The following is a 15,728-nucleotide window of genomic DNA, read 5'->3' on the forward strand; positions in this document are numbered from 1 at the left end:
TTAAAAAAAAAAAAAAAAAAAAGCCATGAATCTATGTGCAGTATTCCCCTAGCGCTGGAGTTCTCCCGTTCTCCTTGATCGATCAACTTGGTCTTGGCTTGCTGGCTGTTTGTGCTGATCTTCTGGGGGAGGGGCCTGTTGCTGTGGTTTCCAAATGTCTTTGCCGGAGGCGGAATTGCCCCGCCCTTGTCGGTCCGGGCTAAGGAAGCTGCTCCGGTTTGCTCTCAGGAGCTTTTGTTCCCTGCAAGCTCTCCGTACAGCCTTGGAGGACCAGGGCAGAAATGGTGGCCTCCCAATCTCTACCCGGAGGAGCCGAGAACTCGGGGCCCCGCTCCTCAGTGTGCCCCCAGAGAAAAGCAGTCACTTCCGTGTCCCCGGTCTCCGGCCGCGCCCCGTGCTCACCCGGCCTGTGACCGAGCGTTGCTATCTCTGGTACCCGACCCCGCGCAGAGTCTCCAAACCCAGCAGATCCCTGCAGTGCGTTCCCGCACCGCTCCTCCCCGGGAAGGAAGGGGAGTCTCCCCGGATCTGCCGCCTGCTGGGTCCCTGCTGGAGGAGCCGTGCCCCGACTGGGCCGCGGGTCACAGTCTATGGCAACCCCGAGCTGAGAGCCCGCGACTCTGCTCCGTCTCTGCAGCCGGCTTCCCCGCTCTGATACCTGGGAGCTCTGGCGCACTCAGGCACCCCCGGTCTCTCTGTGACCCCGAGGGTCCTGAGACCACACTGTCCCGGGAGGATTCCACCCCCCGCTTAGCCACTGCAGCGACGTCCCTCCACGGAGCCAACTTCTAAAAGGTCCGATTTTGTGCTCCGCGGCTCTAGCACTTGCCAGAAGCGGCCGGCGGAGGCCCCTCCCCCGCCGTCTATCCTCCCGAATATCGCCTGGGATTCACTTCTCCGCACGTCCTACCTTCCAGAAAGTGGTCACTTTTCTGTTCAGAGAGTTGTTGCTACTCTCTTCTTCGGTCTCCTGTTGAGTTCGTAGGTGTTCAGAATGGTTTGATCCCTATTCAGCTGAATTCCTGAGACCAGACGAAATCTAGGTCTCCTACTCCTCCGCCATCTTGCTCCGCCCCCTGTACTTATAAGATTTTGACCACACAGTCCCTTGGAATAGAATTCACTCTTCCCTGAGTAAATTCTTCCTTTGGAGAGAGAATATGGTGGAAGTGTTTGGGTGAGAATGCAATTCCCTATGCTGTTCTTGAAGTGTCAATTTAGAGAAAATTAATCTAGCTTCAGTAAAAAGATGCAGATTGAACTTTAAGGATGACTTTTGGCCTTTGAAGACTTTTAGGGATGTCTTAAGAAAACAGAAAGTGATTTTGGCATCTCTTATGATGGTTGCCTTCTATAATCAAAGACTCAAGATGATAAATTATGGTCTAACTTGGAGGTACTAGACTGCAATCAGGGACTGTTCTTTCCTCCCTCCCTGCTTCCCTGCTGCCTTCTATGTTAGACAGTGATATATGTAAGAGCAATAGGAAATGCTAAGGGGACTTAAGGGGAAGTTAATGAGTGGAGTTGGTGGCATGTGCTTAGATTTGTGTTTGCAGACACATCCTGGAAAAAAACTGTGGTTGTGTATGTGGGGTAGTGTGAGAGAGGGCAGAGAACACTGTTTGGAAATTCCTGCATCATCCAAGTAAAGAATGACTGTGTCTTTGGACTATGATGGTGGTAGTTGCAACCCCAAGGATTGCATCTCATGGAAAGGTAAGGAGTGAAGGTCAAATGGACAGGATTTAGTGAGGGACTAGATGTGGGTGGTGACAGAAACCTGCTGACCTGGTGAAGCATTCACTCAGTTACTGACTTGGTGAAGCATGCACTCAGTTACTGACCTGGTGAAGCATTCACTCAGTTACCAGCCCTGAAGGGGATATCATGACTTTGTTTGTTGGCATGATGAATTTGAGATGACTCTGGAACATCCAGTGTGGGTATTGAGGTGGAGCTGGGTGGTGAAGAGCTTGGAGGAGACATGTTGTGGCCTATAATATGTATGACAGACTTTGGTGTTAGGTAGTAACTTGAAACCATGGTCATGAATGAGAGTGACTTGAGAGACAGTAGACTGAGAAAAGAAGGGTCTAGCACCAGGTTATCACTTAATGTGAAGGAGTGAGCCAGAGTAGGAGAAAAACCAGAAACGTGGTGTCACCACCAAAGGAAGAAAGATTTTCAAGGAAACTAACAACAGTGAAAATGCTGTTGGAATTAGGTAAGAAATCTTCAGCTTGTCCATTCATTCAACAAATATTTATCGATGAGGGTACAATACTAAAAGTACAATACTAAAAGTCAGCCTCAAATCCCCTGAATTGCACATTCTAAAGGGAAAAAGAAAAATAGAATACACAAATTAAATTAGAAAGAGATGGTGGACTCCAATAAGGATACCATTTTGGACAGGGTGACTAGTGCAGGCATCTCTGATATAATCACATTTGAAAGTTCCTAAATCTAGTGCAGAAGAAAGCCATACAAAAATGTGGAGGAAAGCATCCAGGCATCAGGAACCCTGTGTTGAGGGACCACAAGCTAGAATTGCACTTAGATATTCTGATCAACAACAAGAGGGCCAGTGCAGCTGGAGGAGAGGGATAAAGGAGAAATTTGGGGAAATAACCATAGATGAAGGGCTTTGGGGGCCCTTTGGAGAGAAGAGATGTCCTTGGACATTTAGTGACACAGAGATGATGACTGATTGCTAAAAGTAGCAAGGGATGTCTGGAACAGAAGCCAGACTGGAGTTTGTTGAGGTGGAGGAGGGGAGTGAGAAGTGGAAACTGACGATCTGGACAACTCTCTGAAGGGGAGGGCAGCAGCTGGAAGGGAAGGAGGGGCAGCCTCTTTTACTTCCTTTCATGTGGATTTGGGGCTCTTGACTTCTCAACTCAGAAGGAAATCCTAGAATGGACTCCTGGAGCCACAGGGACATCCTGGAGGAGGACCCCCTCTCCTGAGTCTTAAGCAGTCCTCCCCACCCCACACTTCCCTATGATGTTCTTCATTGCTCCTGTCACTTCCTTGTTCCTGAGACTGTAGATGACAGGGTTCAGCATAGGTGTGAGGACTGTATAAAAGATGGACACTACGTCATCCTGGCCAGGAGAGTGGTAAGATGCAGGTAACATATAGGTATACACGAGGGGCCCATAGAAGAGGTTGACAACTGTTAAGTGGGAGGAGCAGGTGGCTAGGGCCTTCTGACGCCCCTCCACGGAGTGCATCCCAAGCACTGCTGCCAGAATGAGGGCATAGGAGGTGGTGATGAAGGCAATGGGCACCAGAAGGACCACAACACCTGTCACAAAGAGCAATCGCTCATAGGCAGCTGTGTCAGCACAGGCTAGCCTCAGCAGTGAAGGCACCTCGCAGAAAAAGTGTGCAATCCTCCTTGAGCCACAATAGGGGAACTGCAGGGTCAGTGCTGTCTGGATGGAGGCATTGATGGACCCTCCCAGCCAGGAGGTAGCCACCATGAGCAGACAGGTCTGATGGTTGATGAGTGACAGGTAGCGCAGAGGGTTGCAGATGGCCACATAGCGATCATAGGCCATGAGGGCCAGCAGGAGGCACTCAGCAGCCCCAAGAAACATGAAGAAAAACATTTGTGCCCCACAGCCCACAAATGAGATGCTAGTCCAGCCAAAGAGGAAGCCTGCTATCATCTTGGGGACGGTGACTGAGGTGAAGAAGATGTCTAGGAAGGACAGCTGGCTGAGGAGGAAATACATGGGTGTGTGGAGCTGGGTATCAGCCCAGATCAGGAAGACCATGGCAGTGTTGCCAGCCATGGCTAGTGTGTAGATTATCACAACCATGCTGAAGAGGAACAGGTCCATCGGGCTCTCATTAAAAAGGCTTGTGAGGATAAAGCCGACAGTGGAGGAGTAGTTCCAGGGCCCTCTGCCTACCTCCTGCCAAGGCTCACTGTGGGGAGGAAGAAAACCAACTCACCAAGGGCTCAGAAGCATCCACTCTGAGTTAGGGAGAGGGTGATGGATGAAAACAGCAAAGGTCAACAATTAAGTAAGCTGGCACAGGGGCTGTGAGAGGTCTGCAAATTTTTATAGGGTTGGCATTTTTCTTGATGAAAAACTACTATAAAAGACTTGGCATGCAGCCAGAGGGGAACTTAAAACACAAAATATATGTGTTAAAAAAAAAGAGGAAAGACTGAAAACTAATGATCAAAGTTTCCATCTTAAAAAGCTAGAAAATAACCACAACACATTAGAACACCCCATGTTTTGAGAAATATACACACTTAGCAATGTTTCCAATAATAAACACATAAGTAAATATGCACACAAAACAAAATTTTAAAGACACTTTCATGCCAAATCTAAGAACTAATCCACAAATATGTGAATTATATGGTTCAAAATTCTCATTGTAGGTACACGAGGATCCATGTGATGAATTTTTCTTAGAAATAGCTGAGAGCCCATGACAGTGACTGACAGGGTGCATTTTATCAGCTAGTGCAGCTGTGCAGTACCATCTTGACCTTGTCATACTGACCCCCAGGAGTCCTAAAACATGCCCTTTGTGCTCAGAAGCAGTAATTGCTCTTCAGCAGATTTCTGGCAGTATGTTGTCCTTATCCTCATAATATTACCTCATTTCAATGGATTTGCTATAGCAGTCTTTTTACCTTAGTAGGAAGATCCCTTATGAACTTTTTTGATAGAGAATAAGCCTCATTATAAGTATAAACCTGTGAACTTCATAATAGGAGTAGGTAAACCAGTTTCAGTAGTTTCCCTTGGAAGTATCTGGGGTCCTTAAAGTTCTCCTTTTTTGAATTACTTTTGTTCAGGTAAAGTCAATTTCAATGAATGTCAAGTTAAGCTATGATGAGAAAGGAGTCACCCAAAGGCAGTTTTAGAAGGTATGGATGAAGGACAAGCTCAGACCAAACACACCACTGCAAGAGAGCCAGAGAGATCTGCCCACCAGGCAAATTCCCAGAATTTGTGGCCTGCTGGCTTCCTTGGTTCTAGGATCCCAAATCCTAGAGAATATTTTGATTTCTAGCTTATATTTCTGTGCATGAGATAGCAAATGACTTGGAGAGAAAGAAGATAAATAAAATGAATTTCCTAATATTCTCTAATGAGTTGAGAATATGAGAGAATGTTGGAGCTGGTTGACACCATTGGGTCACTGAGACAGGACTAGAGGGTCATCAAAGTGTTGTGGATGTGCGGCATGTCAGAGATGTGACAGACTGTGGCCCTAATCTGCATGTCCTTCAGAATCACCAGCAGAGTTGTGCAATCTATGGGTGATCTGTGTTTCCGGTTTCCCTGAATCTAATTCCTGGGAGTGGGCCCTTGAGCACCTGTCCTTCTTAAGGCTTCCAGGCTAGTCTGACATGTGGTCTGAGTTGAGATCCACTGCCCATAGTTTTTGGTAAAGGTATGAAGGAGCTTAGAATTCAGGGCTTGTCCTAGGTCCTACAGGTGGGTGTCAGGGAGCTATGCCAAGAAAATATTTTCCTCATTGCTCATGCTGGCATTCCTTGCTATGCTAAGGGACCCATCTTATCTATGGCCTTAAACTTCATCATTTCCAGGATGCTCACTCCAGGTTTTATAGATTCCTTAGCGATGAATCAAATGTGTTCAGAGTATAGCAGCGCCCATCCCAAAGCTTCTCTCTGGAGCTGAGCATAAGAAGTTAACACTGTTAAACTGAAACATTCAAGATGAGCTTTTAGTGAAGATATGATATATTGCATCTATTTTCTATATTTTATGATGCTTTGACATCTTGAGTCCTTGATGACCCGGGAAGGGACTGTCCCTCTTAGGTTTGCTAATTCATAAAGATGGTGAACAACTTGCAGGGAATAATGTCTTTGGTGTGAAAACCAACCAATCCTGAGTCCATACCCCCATCTTCCTCCCTATATCAGTCCAGAACAATATCCCTCTGCCATAATCACCCCAGGGACAGGTTCCAGACAACTATAGACCACACTTATAGCTCAAAGCCCACCAAAATTATTCTCACTATCCAATCCTAAACCTGCTCAGCTGTGCCTTACCCAATCTTTCCCACAAAAATTATAGCAAAAGCTTTTGCCTATGCTTTCTCCTCATTCATTCTGCCTTCTGACCAACCCTGGTGCTTCTTTCCTGTGTGGCCTTGCATGGTGTGGCATGCCTCCTCCTCTTGGGAGCTATAGAAAATTACCTTTTTGATGACAATCATCTCCTGATCTGTTCACTTCACCATAACCTGACATAAAATGAGACTCCAGGTGCATTTGAAAACATTCCCCTGAAGAGAATTTTTTCATGTTTTCCCTGTTTTGTCATCTTGTAGACAAAGCTTGTGTTGTTTGGTGTCTCAAAAGTCTTATGAAACTAGATTTTACAACTGGAGGAAACCTAGTCCATCATCCCAATTTTATCCATAAGCAACAATGAGCTTTGGTCAACAATTTTTGAACTTCCAGGCCAGATCCAAAAATCCTCCTAACTGTTCTAGAGCAGGCTTTTCTCTTAGAACATTTGGCATTTTACTATGGATAAGTATTTGCTATAAGAGGCTATCCTGTGCACTGCAGTACATTTAACAGCATCTCTGGACTCTCCCATTCGATGCCAATAGCATTCCCTCTCTGTAACAAACAAAATTGTCTGCAGACATTGCTAAATGTTCCCTGCTGGGAAAAATCACCCCTGACTGGAGACCTCTTTCCTAGAGCTCTATTATCAGTTACCTTTCTTTCCTTTCCTTTCTTTTCCACAAAGGCAAATGAAAGAAAGAACTCACATGTTTAGAATCTATAACAATTTGATCTAGAGTTTTCTGAATGTCCTTTGCAGATTTTACCAAGTTTAAACCATTGCAATTAAGGACCTAGTCTCTGGAGTTAATTTGCTTGGGTTCAAGACCCGGCTTCACTACCTCTGCAACTTAGGCTGCTCAGCTTCAGTCTCCTTGTCTCAGAATTGTTGGATCTGTTGGGAGCATTAAGTGGTTAATACCTGTAGAGTGCTTGGTGTACAGTCAGGCAGGAGGAATATACTGGTTTTCAGCTGCTATTAACACCACAGCTCTTGCCACTTTTATAATGCAGCCTCTGCATATCTCTCTATATAAAAATGGGGTTATGATACCTGCTTCTCAGGGTTGTTGTGAGTATTGAATTAGAAAAATGTTCAGGTTGTGCCTTTTGCATAATAAGCATTCAGTAAATATTAGAATATTTCCCTTCCTCAATTAAGCAAATTAGTTTTGCAAAATCATACGATCAATAATTATACCCACCTACAAGGAGCTCCTAGTCCCTCCTACTTGGAGATTTCCCTTCTACAAATTTTGTTCTCAAAAACCTTGGAAGGGGTTGTGTTTTTTTGTGATGGGGAGGGCTCCTCCACTGAACACCTAGACTGGGTATTACTTATGACTAAGGACTCTGTCCATTCCTTGTTTTATATTTCTCCAAAGAAAGCACTTTGCATGGACCCTGGTCAATGCTTATGGGATGTGTGTGGTGACTAGATGAAATAAACACAAACTTGCCCATGTAAACACTATTACCTCTGTGGCTGTCTTTTGGTATCACCAACTGAATTTAATACCCCCTTTGTGGGGCTGTGCATAAGCAACAGTTCCTAGAAATTACTGATTTTCCTGACACTATTGATTTTTCTTTTCATGGCAGTTTCTCACTATTAACACACACACACACCTGCATTGCAATGTATGAAGTACATGTGTGTCCATGTCTCAGAATAATTATTTAGGGTGATTCCTTTTCTTTCAGACTGTTCCCAAAAGGAAAAGGATATGTTTTTCCATTCCTGCCACCTCTAGCTTGTGTAGAGCTGAACTAGTACGCAGTAGGCATTGAAAAACCACTAGAATGAAAAATGTAAACAACACATTTTATGTTGTCAGGTATTTCTAGGCCTACTCTTTCTTCTTTCTCCTATGATTTATCTGTACTGGTATGATTTCTATCTGCCTACAGTTTAACTGTTTTCTTTTTCTTTTAAAAATAAAGCTCAGCATTGATTTTTACAACTCAAGATATCTCATTTATGGTGAAATATAGTGTTGAAAAACAAAAATTAAACAACAGTCAGATTGTCAGAGATTTTAAATGATGGAAAATTTGACAGAAGTTGTGGAATTGCCCATTGTCAAATGTGGGGCTGCCTGAATGGGGGTGAGGGTTTTAAATTACTTCCCTATCTCTTGACCTCCCATCTTTCCCTCACTCACCTCACATTGTCCCAATGTGCAGTCTCCATCAGGAGGCTCAGTCTCTTGACTTCTTCTTCCTTGTCCTTTCAGGGCTCCAGCTTGTGGCTCAGAAACTGAAACACTCCCTTGGGGAGTCCACATGGAAGGCTGTGAAAGCTGAGGCCACACATCCATCTCCTTACAACAAGGCACCTCTGAAAGTTTCCCATTTTCCCATTAGAGCTCTGTTTTCCACAGCATGCCTTATCCACCTTTACTGCAAATAGGGTGACCTGCGGTCTGTTCCTAGCACTCCTTAATCCACAAATGCATTTGCCCTATTTTCTTACCCACAGAGACTAAGATCGCAGTTCCTCATAGATCAGTGCTCCTGATGTAACTGTGTTTTTTGAGACTTACAGGATATGTGTGCTGGGATGTCATGTTACTTAGCCCCCAAACTTCAAATCCCAGATGAGGTAATGGCATTTTTATTTGGTCCCCAAATCTGCACAAAATTATCTGAGGAGCTTCAAAAATTATTAATGTATATGCCTCATTTAATTGGTCTGTGTTATGGCCAGGTCTTTGGAAGGCTTAGGTTTCCAGGTGATTCTAATCTGCAGGCAAATCTGGAAACACTGAATAGGGATTTCACAGACAGAGGAATAACAGATATGCCAACTTTTGACACCGAGATCTCCTTAGACCAGAATGTGGTCGCTAGATCAGTAGCATTAGCCAATTCTTTAAAATGCAAATTCTCAGGCCCCACATAGACCTATCAAATCAGAAACACTGGGTGGTGGCTCAGAACTGTTTTAACAAGCCCTCCAGTTGGTCCAATGTTTGCTAAAGTCTGAGAACCACTCTAGCACAGAGATTGTCAACCAGGAGTGATTTTTGCCTCCTCATCCACAGGACATTTGTAAATGGCTGAAGACATTTTTGGTTGTCATAGCTCAGAAGAAGGGATGGCATATAGTGGGAAGAAGCCAGGGATTCTGCTAAACATCTTACAGTTCACAGGATATCCTCTGAACAGAACATTAACCAGCCCCCAATGTCCATAGTGCCAAGACTGGCACTATGTTGTTGAATGATTAATTGAATTAACACAACTCATGATAGAAGTGAAGGGAAAGACCAAAGCTCATGAAGTTCACTAAAGGAGATGCTTTTAAAGTAGTGAAAATTCACATCTACTTAGAGCATCAAAACACCTTAGCCTGGGTCTTATAGGATCCAAACATAGTCAGGTGTTTCCTAAGCAATGGACAGCTTGGCACAAACAGCCAGTTCTTCTGGTGAGCATTTAGGTTTGTGAGATGTACATAGAAGCACTGGCAGGTATTTTTCTTTTATAACACAAGGGTGGTGGTGGGCTCTCATGGATGTGGCTCAGATGTTCTGTAGCCATGGGCAAAATCTGAATTCAGTGCCAGGGTATCTGACCTGTGAGCTGTTCAGGAGAGGAAAGAATCTCTTCGTTCCATGACTTAACATGGTGTTGGGATTTCAGTTGGATACACAAATGGCTTTAATATTTTTACCCACTAGCTTGCTATGTGCCGGGACTGTGCTGGGTGTGCTAATTGCATGTGTTCTATAGGTATTATTATCTGCATTTTATAGAGTAAAAAGCCAAGGTTCAGAGATAGCACATACAAGAGTGGAGGGCTCAAATCCAGTCTGACCAGAAGCCACTACTTATTGTATAATGTCATTTTGTTTTGACAACATTCTGACAGCTCTCTAAAATCTCACCTCTTCAAAACTGGTGTGCAAATGGCCACCAAAAGCCAGTATAACTCAATTGATTAATTGTAGAAATGCCAGTTAGTAGACCTACTTTAACTACAAGGCAAGTAATTTGTAGACTGTGCTCAAATAAAACCTAGATGGAAACATCTAAAGAAAATTCTTCATAAGAAGAAAAGAAGACGGAGGGCAATTAACCAGACTTCTTACTTCCCCTGTACTAGCACTTTAACAAAGTCCCTATGATTAATGGATATAAAATGAGAAGTCCTGGCAGAGAAGTTGTTTTCTTCTAAAATAGCTGATTGAAGAAGACTGTGGCTCCTCATCCTTTAGGATTCTATACAAATAGGAGAGCAATTTCCTTACCTGTGCAGTCACCTGAGGCCCTGAAGTTGGACAGGATGTTTTCCAAAACTGAGAGCCAGTGATTTTCTCCTTGCTGGCTCCTAAGTATTGCCTAAGTTTTTTTGTGCAGGCCAAGTAGCTTCAGAAAGGGGAAATGATAAGGATTGAAAAGAATTCTAAATAAACACAAGTGTCAAAGTCTGAGGTAAAGTCCATAGTTTCTGGACAAGTGGTGGCTCCTATGGAAAAACACATCAGTCATAATTCAGTGTCTACAGGGGCTCCAGGGCCCCCACTTTAGTGTTTCAAAGCTCTATATACACAGGGTATTTGTTGGCAGGCTTAGATACCATTGGTTAGATCAACATAGCGTCATCTCTGTGTCTGGGGGAAACTGCTCCCCAGTCAGCAGTTAGAGATGCAGAGAAAAATCCTTCCTTCCTCCCTCCCTCCCTCCCTCCCTCCTTTCTTCCCTCCCTCACTCACCCCTGTCAATATTTCTATCTCTTTTCCTCCCTCCTATCTTCCTTTCCTTCAAAATATCTACTGAAGTTGATTTTATTTATAGCTTTTTTTTGGTCATATTGCCCTAATGGGTTTTTATTCCTCAATTCTAAAAGTAGAGTGGGAAGTAAACTAATATTTCTTTATCTCCCATTTTGTATTAAACACTTAATACATTATCTCAATTTATCATCATACTAATATAATGAAAATGATAATAGATCATTATTTTACAGATGAAAAAACAAATTCAGAAGGTTAACTAGCTTGATGTTCAAGGTTGTCTTGGGATGTGATCCCAGGTCAAATAATAAATGAAACTCTATCTCTGAATAGTATAAAAAAGATTATAAAATATGGTCTGCATCTAATATCCCTTTCCTTGATTACTTCATTTTTTCTTTAGGCCATTTTGCATCAGAGAGTCAAATGTTTGCTGCTGATATTGAATACACACAGATCTCAGAGTTAAGATTGTTGTGCTCTCAGAGTTTATAAAATCAATTAATACAACAGAGTGAGATGAATGCTATTTTTCCATTTTGCAGAGATGGAAATTGAGACTCCAAAAGAAAAGTATCTTGCCCAGGAGCACTGAGTTTGGGATCAGTAATGGCTCCCACATCTGCCAACTTTATTCATATTTTAACCAGATCTAAACCTATTTTGTTGATGAAGAATTTTCATTCATTCTTGTTTTTATTCATTCAAAATATATTTATTTACCACTCATCATAACCTGATGCAATGTTGGTCTTTTGGCTCCTAGAGTTGGAAGTTACTTGTGGAACATTCTACTTTTGATCTTATGAAATCTAATAGAAACCACTGCATTTGTCTTTTAACATTTTTATATTGAGATCTTGCCTGTTCCAAGGTTCCAAGTGGACAAATAGTCCTGGAGAGTGTGTAAGCAGAAGTCCCTGGAGAAAGAATCCTTTCTCTTCACCATAGGCCTCACCGGGCTACTTTCTGTGCTTCATAGACCAGTGCTCTACTATTCTATTAGAGAAGGTATAGCCAGCAATTGAGGTATCTATGCACACTGATGTCACCATGGATTTTAAGTGGGAAATGAAATGAGTTTATTTTCCAAAAGTGCATGACCTTTTTGTTCAGACTTATTGTCAAATTTTCCTTTATGCTTAAGGAGCTATGGGCATTACCATGGTTTTTTTTTTTTTTTTTTGCTATGCTTTCTATATGACCTCATTTTTCTTTGCTATGCTTTCTCTATTCCCTCATTTTTCTTCTTACTTTATTGTGGTTCTTCTATCCTTAGCTTCAGCTAAGGACTTACTCCATCATTGTGAACTAACTCGAGATCCAAGAACAGTTAGTGAGATAAAAATCATTAACAGCCTTCATGCATGTGCTCTCTACCCACTGAATAATACCCCTGAATAACCCACCTGTACATACCTTATGTGTAAATCTAGTCGATGACTAAAGTCAGGGAAATCCCTGTTTATGGCTTTGTACTTCTTTCTCCCTGATATCTCTGCTCTGCCTATATGATCTTACTCTTTGTGTACCCAACAATGCTTATTAACTGTCTCCAAGAGTGGGCTTGTATTTCGAGTCATGGACTATATTCTTGAGCTGTTCTAGTGTTAGGAATTATAAGAAAAATATGCCACAAGATCATATGATCCAGTTCTCTGCACAAAAAGGGGTGAAAACAAATGCCTAGCTATAGGGAAATAGGAAATTAAATTTTGTTAAGTTCATCCCATGGAGTATCAATCCTTTGAAAATGACATTTACTTAAAATGTGTAGCAATATCAAAGGAATCTTATGAAAATAATGCAATCATAAAGTAGAATATAAACTATAATTGCAATGATAGAACTATATATTTTATACAGAAAAGAAATGGAAGAGGGATTTACATCTTGAGACGATGTGTGTTGTGTAATTCTTTTATGTTTTATTTTCATTTTTATAACCATAATACTTATTAAGTAGTAAATACTGTAATATAAATTGATTATCTTCAATCAACCATTAATATTTAAGATGTCAGGCTGTTTAGCTGGACTTAACTACATTTATAATTTGTCAGAAAAGGTGTTTTTGCTTTAGCTCATCCCTAAAGAATTGAAGAGAACTTAAAGCTAGTTTTCATACTCTCTTACATTGGAGAGAGCTCAGATAATTATTTTTATTTGTATGAAATTGCTCTCCAGACTTTGAATTAATGGTGGGGAAGACCAAACCGCAGAAAGGTGAAACAATTTTCCATGGTGATTCAGACTGTGTCTACAGAGAACTGAGAGAATCTGTCATTTCTGTCTGGTCTTTTATAACCTGAATGAAGGAAGATGAACCCATGGAGATATCCAACTGTTCTGAACTGTGTGTTTTTTGGAGAAGTCATGAGATGGCTTCTGAGCACTTCCTCCCAGCCCATACTGTTAGACAACACCTTGTGGGTAGCCCTAAGCGACAGAAACCTTCCCTGGGCAGACAACACAAATTCAAGCTAATCAGCTCTCACTGAGAATCGTGGTGTGGAGGGCGTTATTAGAGCAGACCTCTGGGACCCACCACCTGAGGACCTTGGGGACTTGAACACAGAATTCCAAGGCTCTTCAGGGGCATCTGTTTAATCAGAGAACTCACTACATGTTGATGCTTTCATATGGATAATTATTTTTTTTTAAAATGAAGTATAATTAACATATAGTCATATTATTCTCAGGTGTACAATATAATGTTTCAACAATTCTGTAAATTTCTTAGTGCTCATCTATTTCACCCCTCTGCATCTCCCCTCTACAACCACCAGTTTGTTCTCTATATTTAAAAGTCTGGATTGTTTTCCCTCTTTTTGATTTTTTTAAGTTGTTTTGTTTCTTAAATTCCACCTATGAGTGAAATCACATGGTATTTGTCTTTTTCTGGCTAACTTACTTCACTTAGCATAATAACCTCTAGGTGTCCATGTTGTTGCAAATGGCAAGCTTTCATTCTTTTATATGGCTAAGTAATTGTGTGTGTCTGTGTGTGTGTGTGTGTGTGTGTAAGTGTGTATATATATATCTCACATCTTTATCCATTCATCTATTGAAGGATACTTGAATTGTTCCAGATTTTGCCTATTATAAATAACGCTGCAATAAGTAAACAGGTGCATATATATTTTTGAATTAATGTTTACATTTTGGGGGTAATTATCCACTAATTGAATTATTGGATCATATGAGAGTTCTAGTTTTAAATTTTAAGGAAACTCTCTACTGTTTTCCTCAGTACAGACTAGGTTATATTTCCACCAAAGTGCACAAGAGTTCTTTTTTCTGCACATTCTCACCAACGCTTATTTCTTTTTCTAAATGAAATTTAATTAAGTTTTTATTATCGTCTCTCTTTATAAGTATATAAACACCACACAGAGAACTCATCTCTCCTATTACTTTTTTTTTAATTTAAATTCAATTAGCCAACATATTGTACACCATTTGTTTTTGATTTAATGTTCAATGATACACTAGTTGCATAAAACACCCAGTGCTCATCAAATCACGTGCCCAAATTTATGCCCATCACCCAGTTACCCCATCTACCTATGCTCTCCCTATCTGCAACCCTCAGTTTGTTTCCCTGAATCCATAGTCTCTCTTGGTTTGACTCCCTCTCTTATTTCTTCCCATTCGTTATTCCTCCATTCCTCTATTGTCCTCTGCACTATTTCTCATATTCTAGATATGAGTGAAACCATATGGCAATTTTCTTTCTCTGCTTGTCTTATTTCACTGAGCATAATATCATCCAATTCCATCCATGTTGATGCAAATATTGGGTATTCATCCTTTCAATGGCTATTCCATTGTATATATGGACCGCATCTTCTTTATCCATTCATCTGTTGAAGGACATCTTGGCTCGTTCCACAGTTTGGCTATTGTGGACATTGCTGCTATGAAAATTGGGGTGCATGTACCCCTTCTTTTTACTACATCTGTATCTTAGGGATAAATACCTAGTAGTGCAATTGCTGGTCATAGGGGAGGTCTATTTTTAACTTATTGAGGAAACTCCACACCGTTTTCCAGAGTGTCTCTACCAGCTTGCATTCCCACCAACAGTGTAAGAGGGTTCCCCTTTCTCCACATCCTTGCCAACATTTGTTGTTTCCTGTGTTGTTCATTTTAGTCATTCTAGACGGTGTTAGGTGGTATCTCATCGTGGTTTTGATTTGTATTTCCCAGATGGCAAATGACGTCGAGAATGTCTTCTTTGGAGAAGCCATTTGTCTGTCTTCTTTGGAGAAGTGTCTGTTCATGTCTTCTTCCCATTTCTTGACTGGATTATTTGTTTTATGGTGTTGTTTGATAAGTAAGTTCTTTATTTTTATTTTTATTTTTAATTTTTTTATTGTTATATCACCATATATTACATCATTAGTTTTTCATGTAGTGTTCCATGATTCATTGTTTGTGCATAACACCCAGTGCTCCACGCAGAACGTGCCCTTTTTCATACCCATCACTAGGCTAACCCATCCCCCCCCAGAACCCTCAGTTTGTTTTTCAGAATCCATCATCTCTCATGGTTCGTCTCCCCCTCCAACTTATTCCCCTTCATTCTTCCCCTCCTGCTAACTTCTTTTTTTTTTTCTTAACATATATTGCATTATTTGTTTCAGAAGTACAGATCTATGATTCAACAGTCTTGCACAATTCACAGTGCTCACCATAGCAAATACCCTCCCCAATGTCTATCACCCAGCCACCCCATCCATCCCACCCCCCACCACACCAGCAACCCTCAGTTTGTTTCCTGAGATTAAGAATTCCTCATATCAGTGAAGTCATATGATACATGTTTTTCTCTGATTGACTTATTTCACTCAGCATAACACGCTCCACTTCCATCCACGTCGTTGCAA

General features: G+C 41.6%; 1 protein-coding gene across 1 annotated transcript; it reads right to left on the bottom strand.

The window, feature by feature from the left end:
• Positions 1 to 2,975: 2,975 nt before the first annotated feature.
• Positions 2,976 to 3,920, bottom strand: LOC112809851 (olfactory receptor 2T1-like). Its single transcript, XM_025853229.2, has one exon. The coding sequence runs from the start codon at positions 3,852 to 3,854 to the stop codon at positions 2,976 to 2,978; it is 879 nt and encodes a 292-aa protein (XP_025709014.2). The 5' UTR covers positions 3,855 to 3,920.
• Between the last annotated feature and the right edge of the window lie 11,808 nt (positions 3,921 to 15,728).

The sequence above is a fragment of the Callorhinus ursinus genome, unplaced genomic scaffold (genome assembly GCF_003265705.2).
Source record: "Callorhinus ursinus isolate GAN/ISIS: 27379988/994484 unplaced genomic scaffold, GSC_fseal_2.0 scaffold105, whole genome shotgun sequence".
Taxonomy (NCBI): Eukaryota; Metazoa; Chordata; class Mammalia; order Carnivora; family Otariidae; genus Callorhinus; species Callorhinus ursinus.

What these genes read in the sequence shown, in the direction of transcription:
- LOC112809851 (XM_025853229.2), bottom strand. Translation starts at nt 3,854, where the DNA reads ATGGACCTGTTCCTCTTCAGCATGGTTGTGATAATCTACACACTAGCC.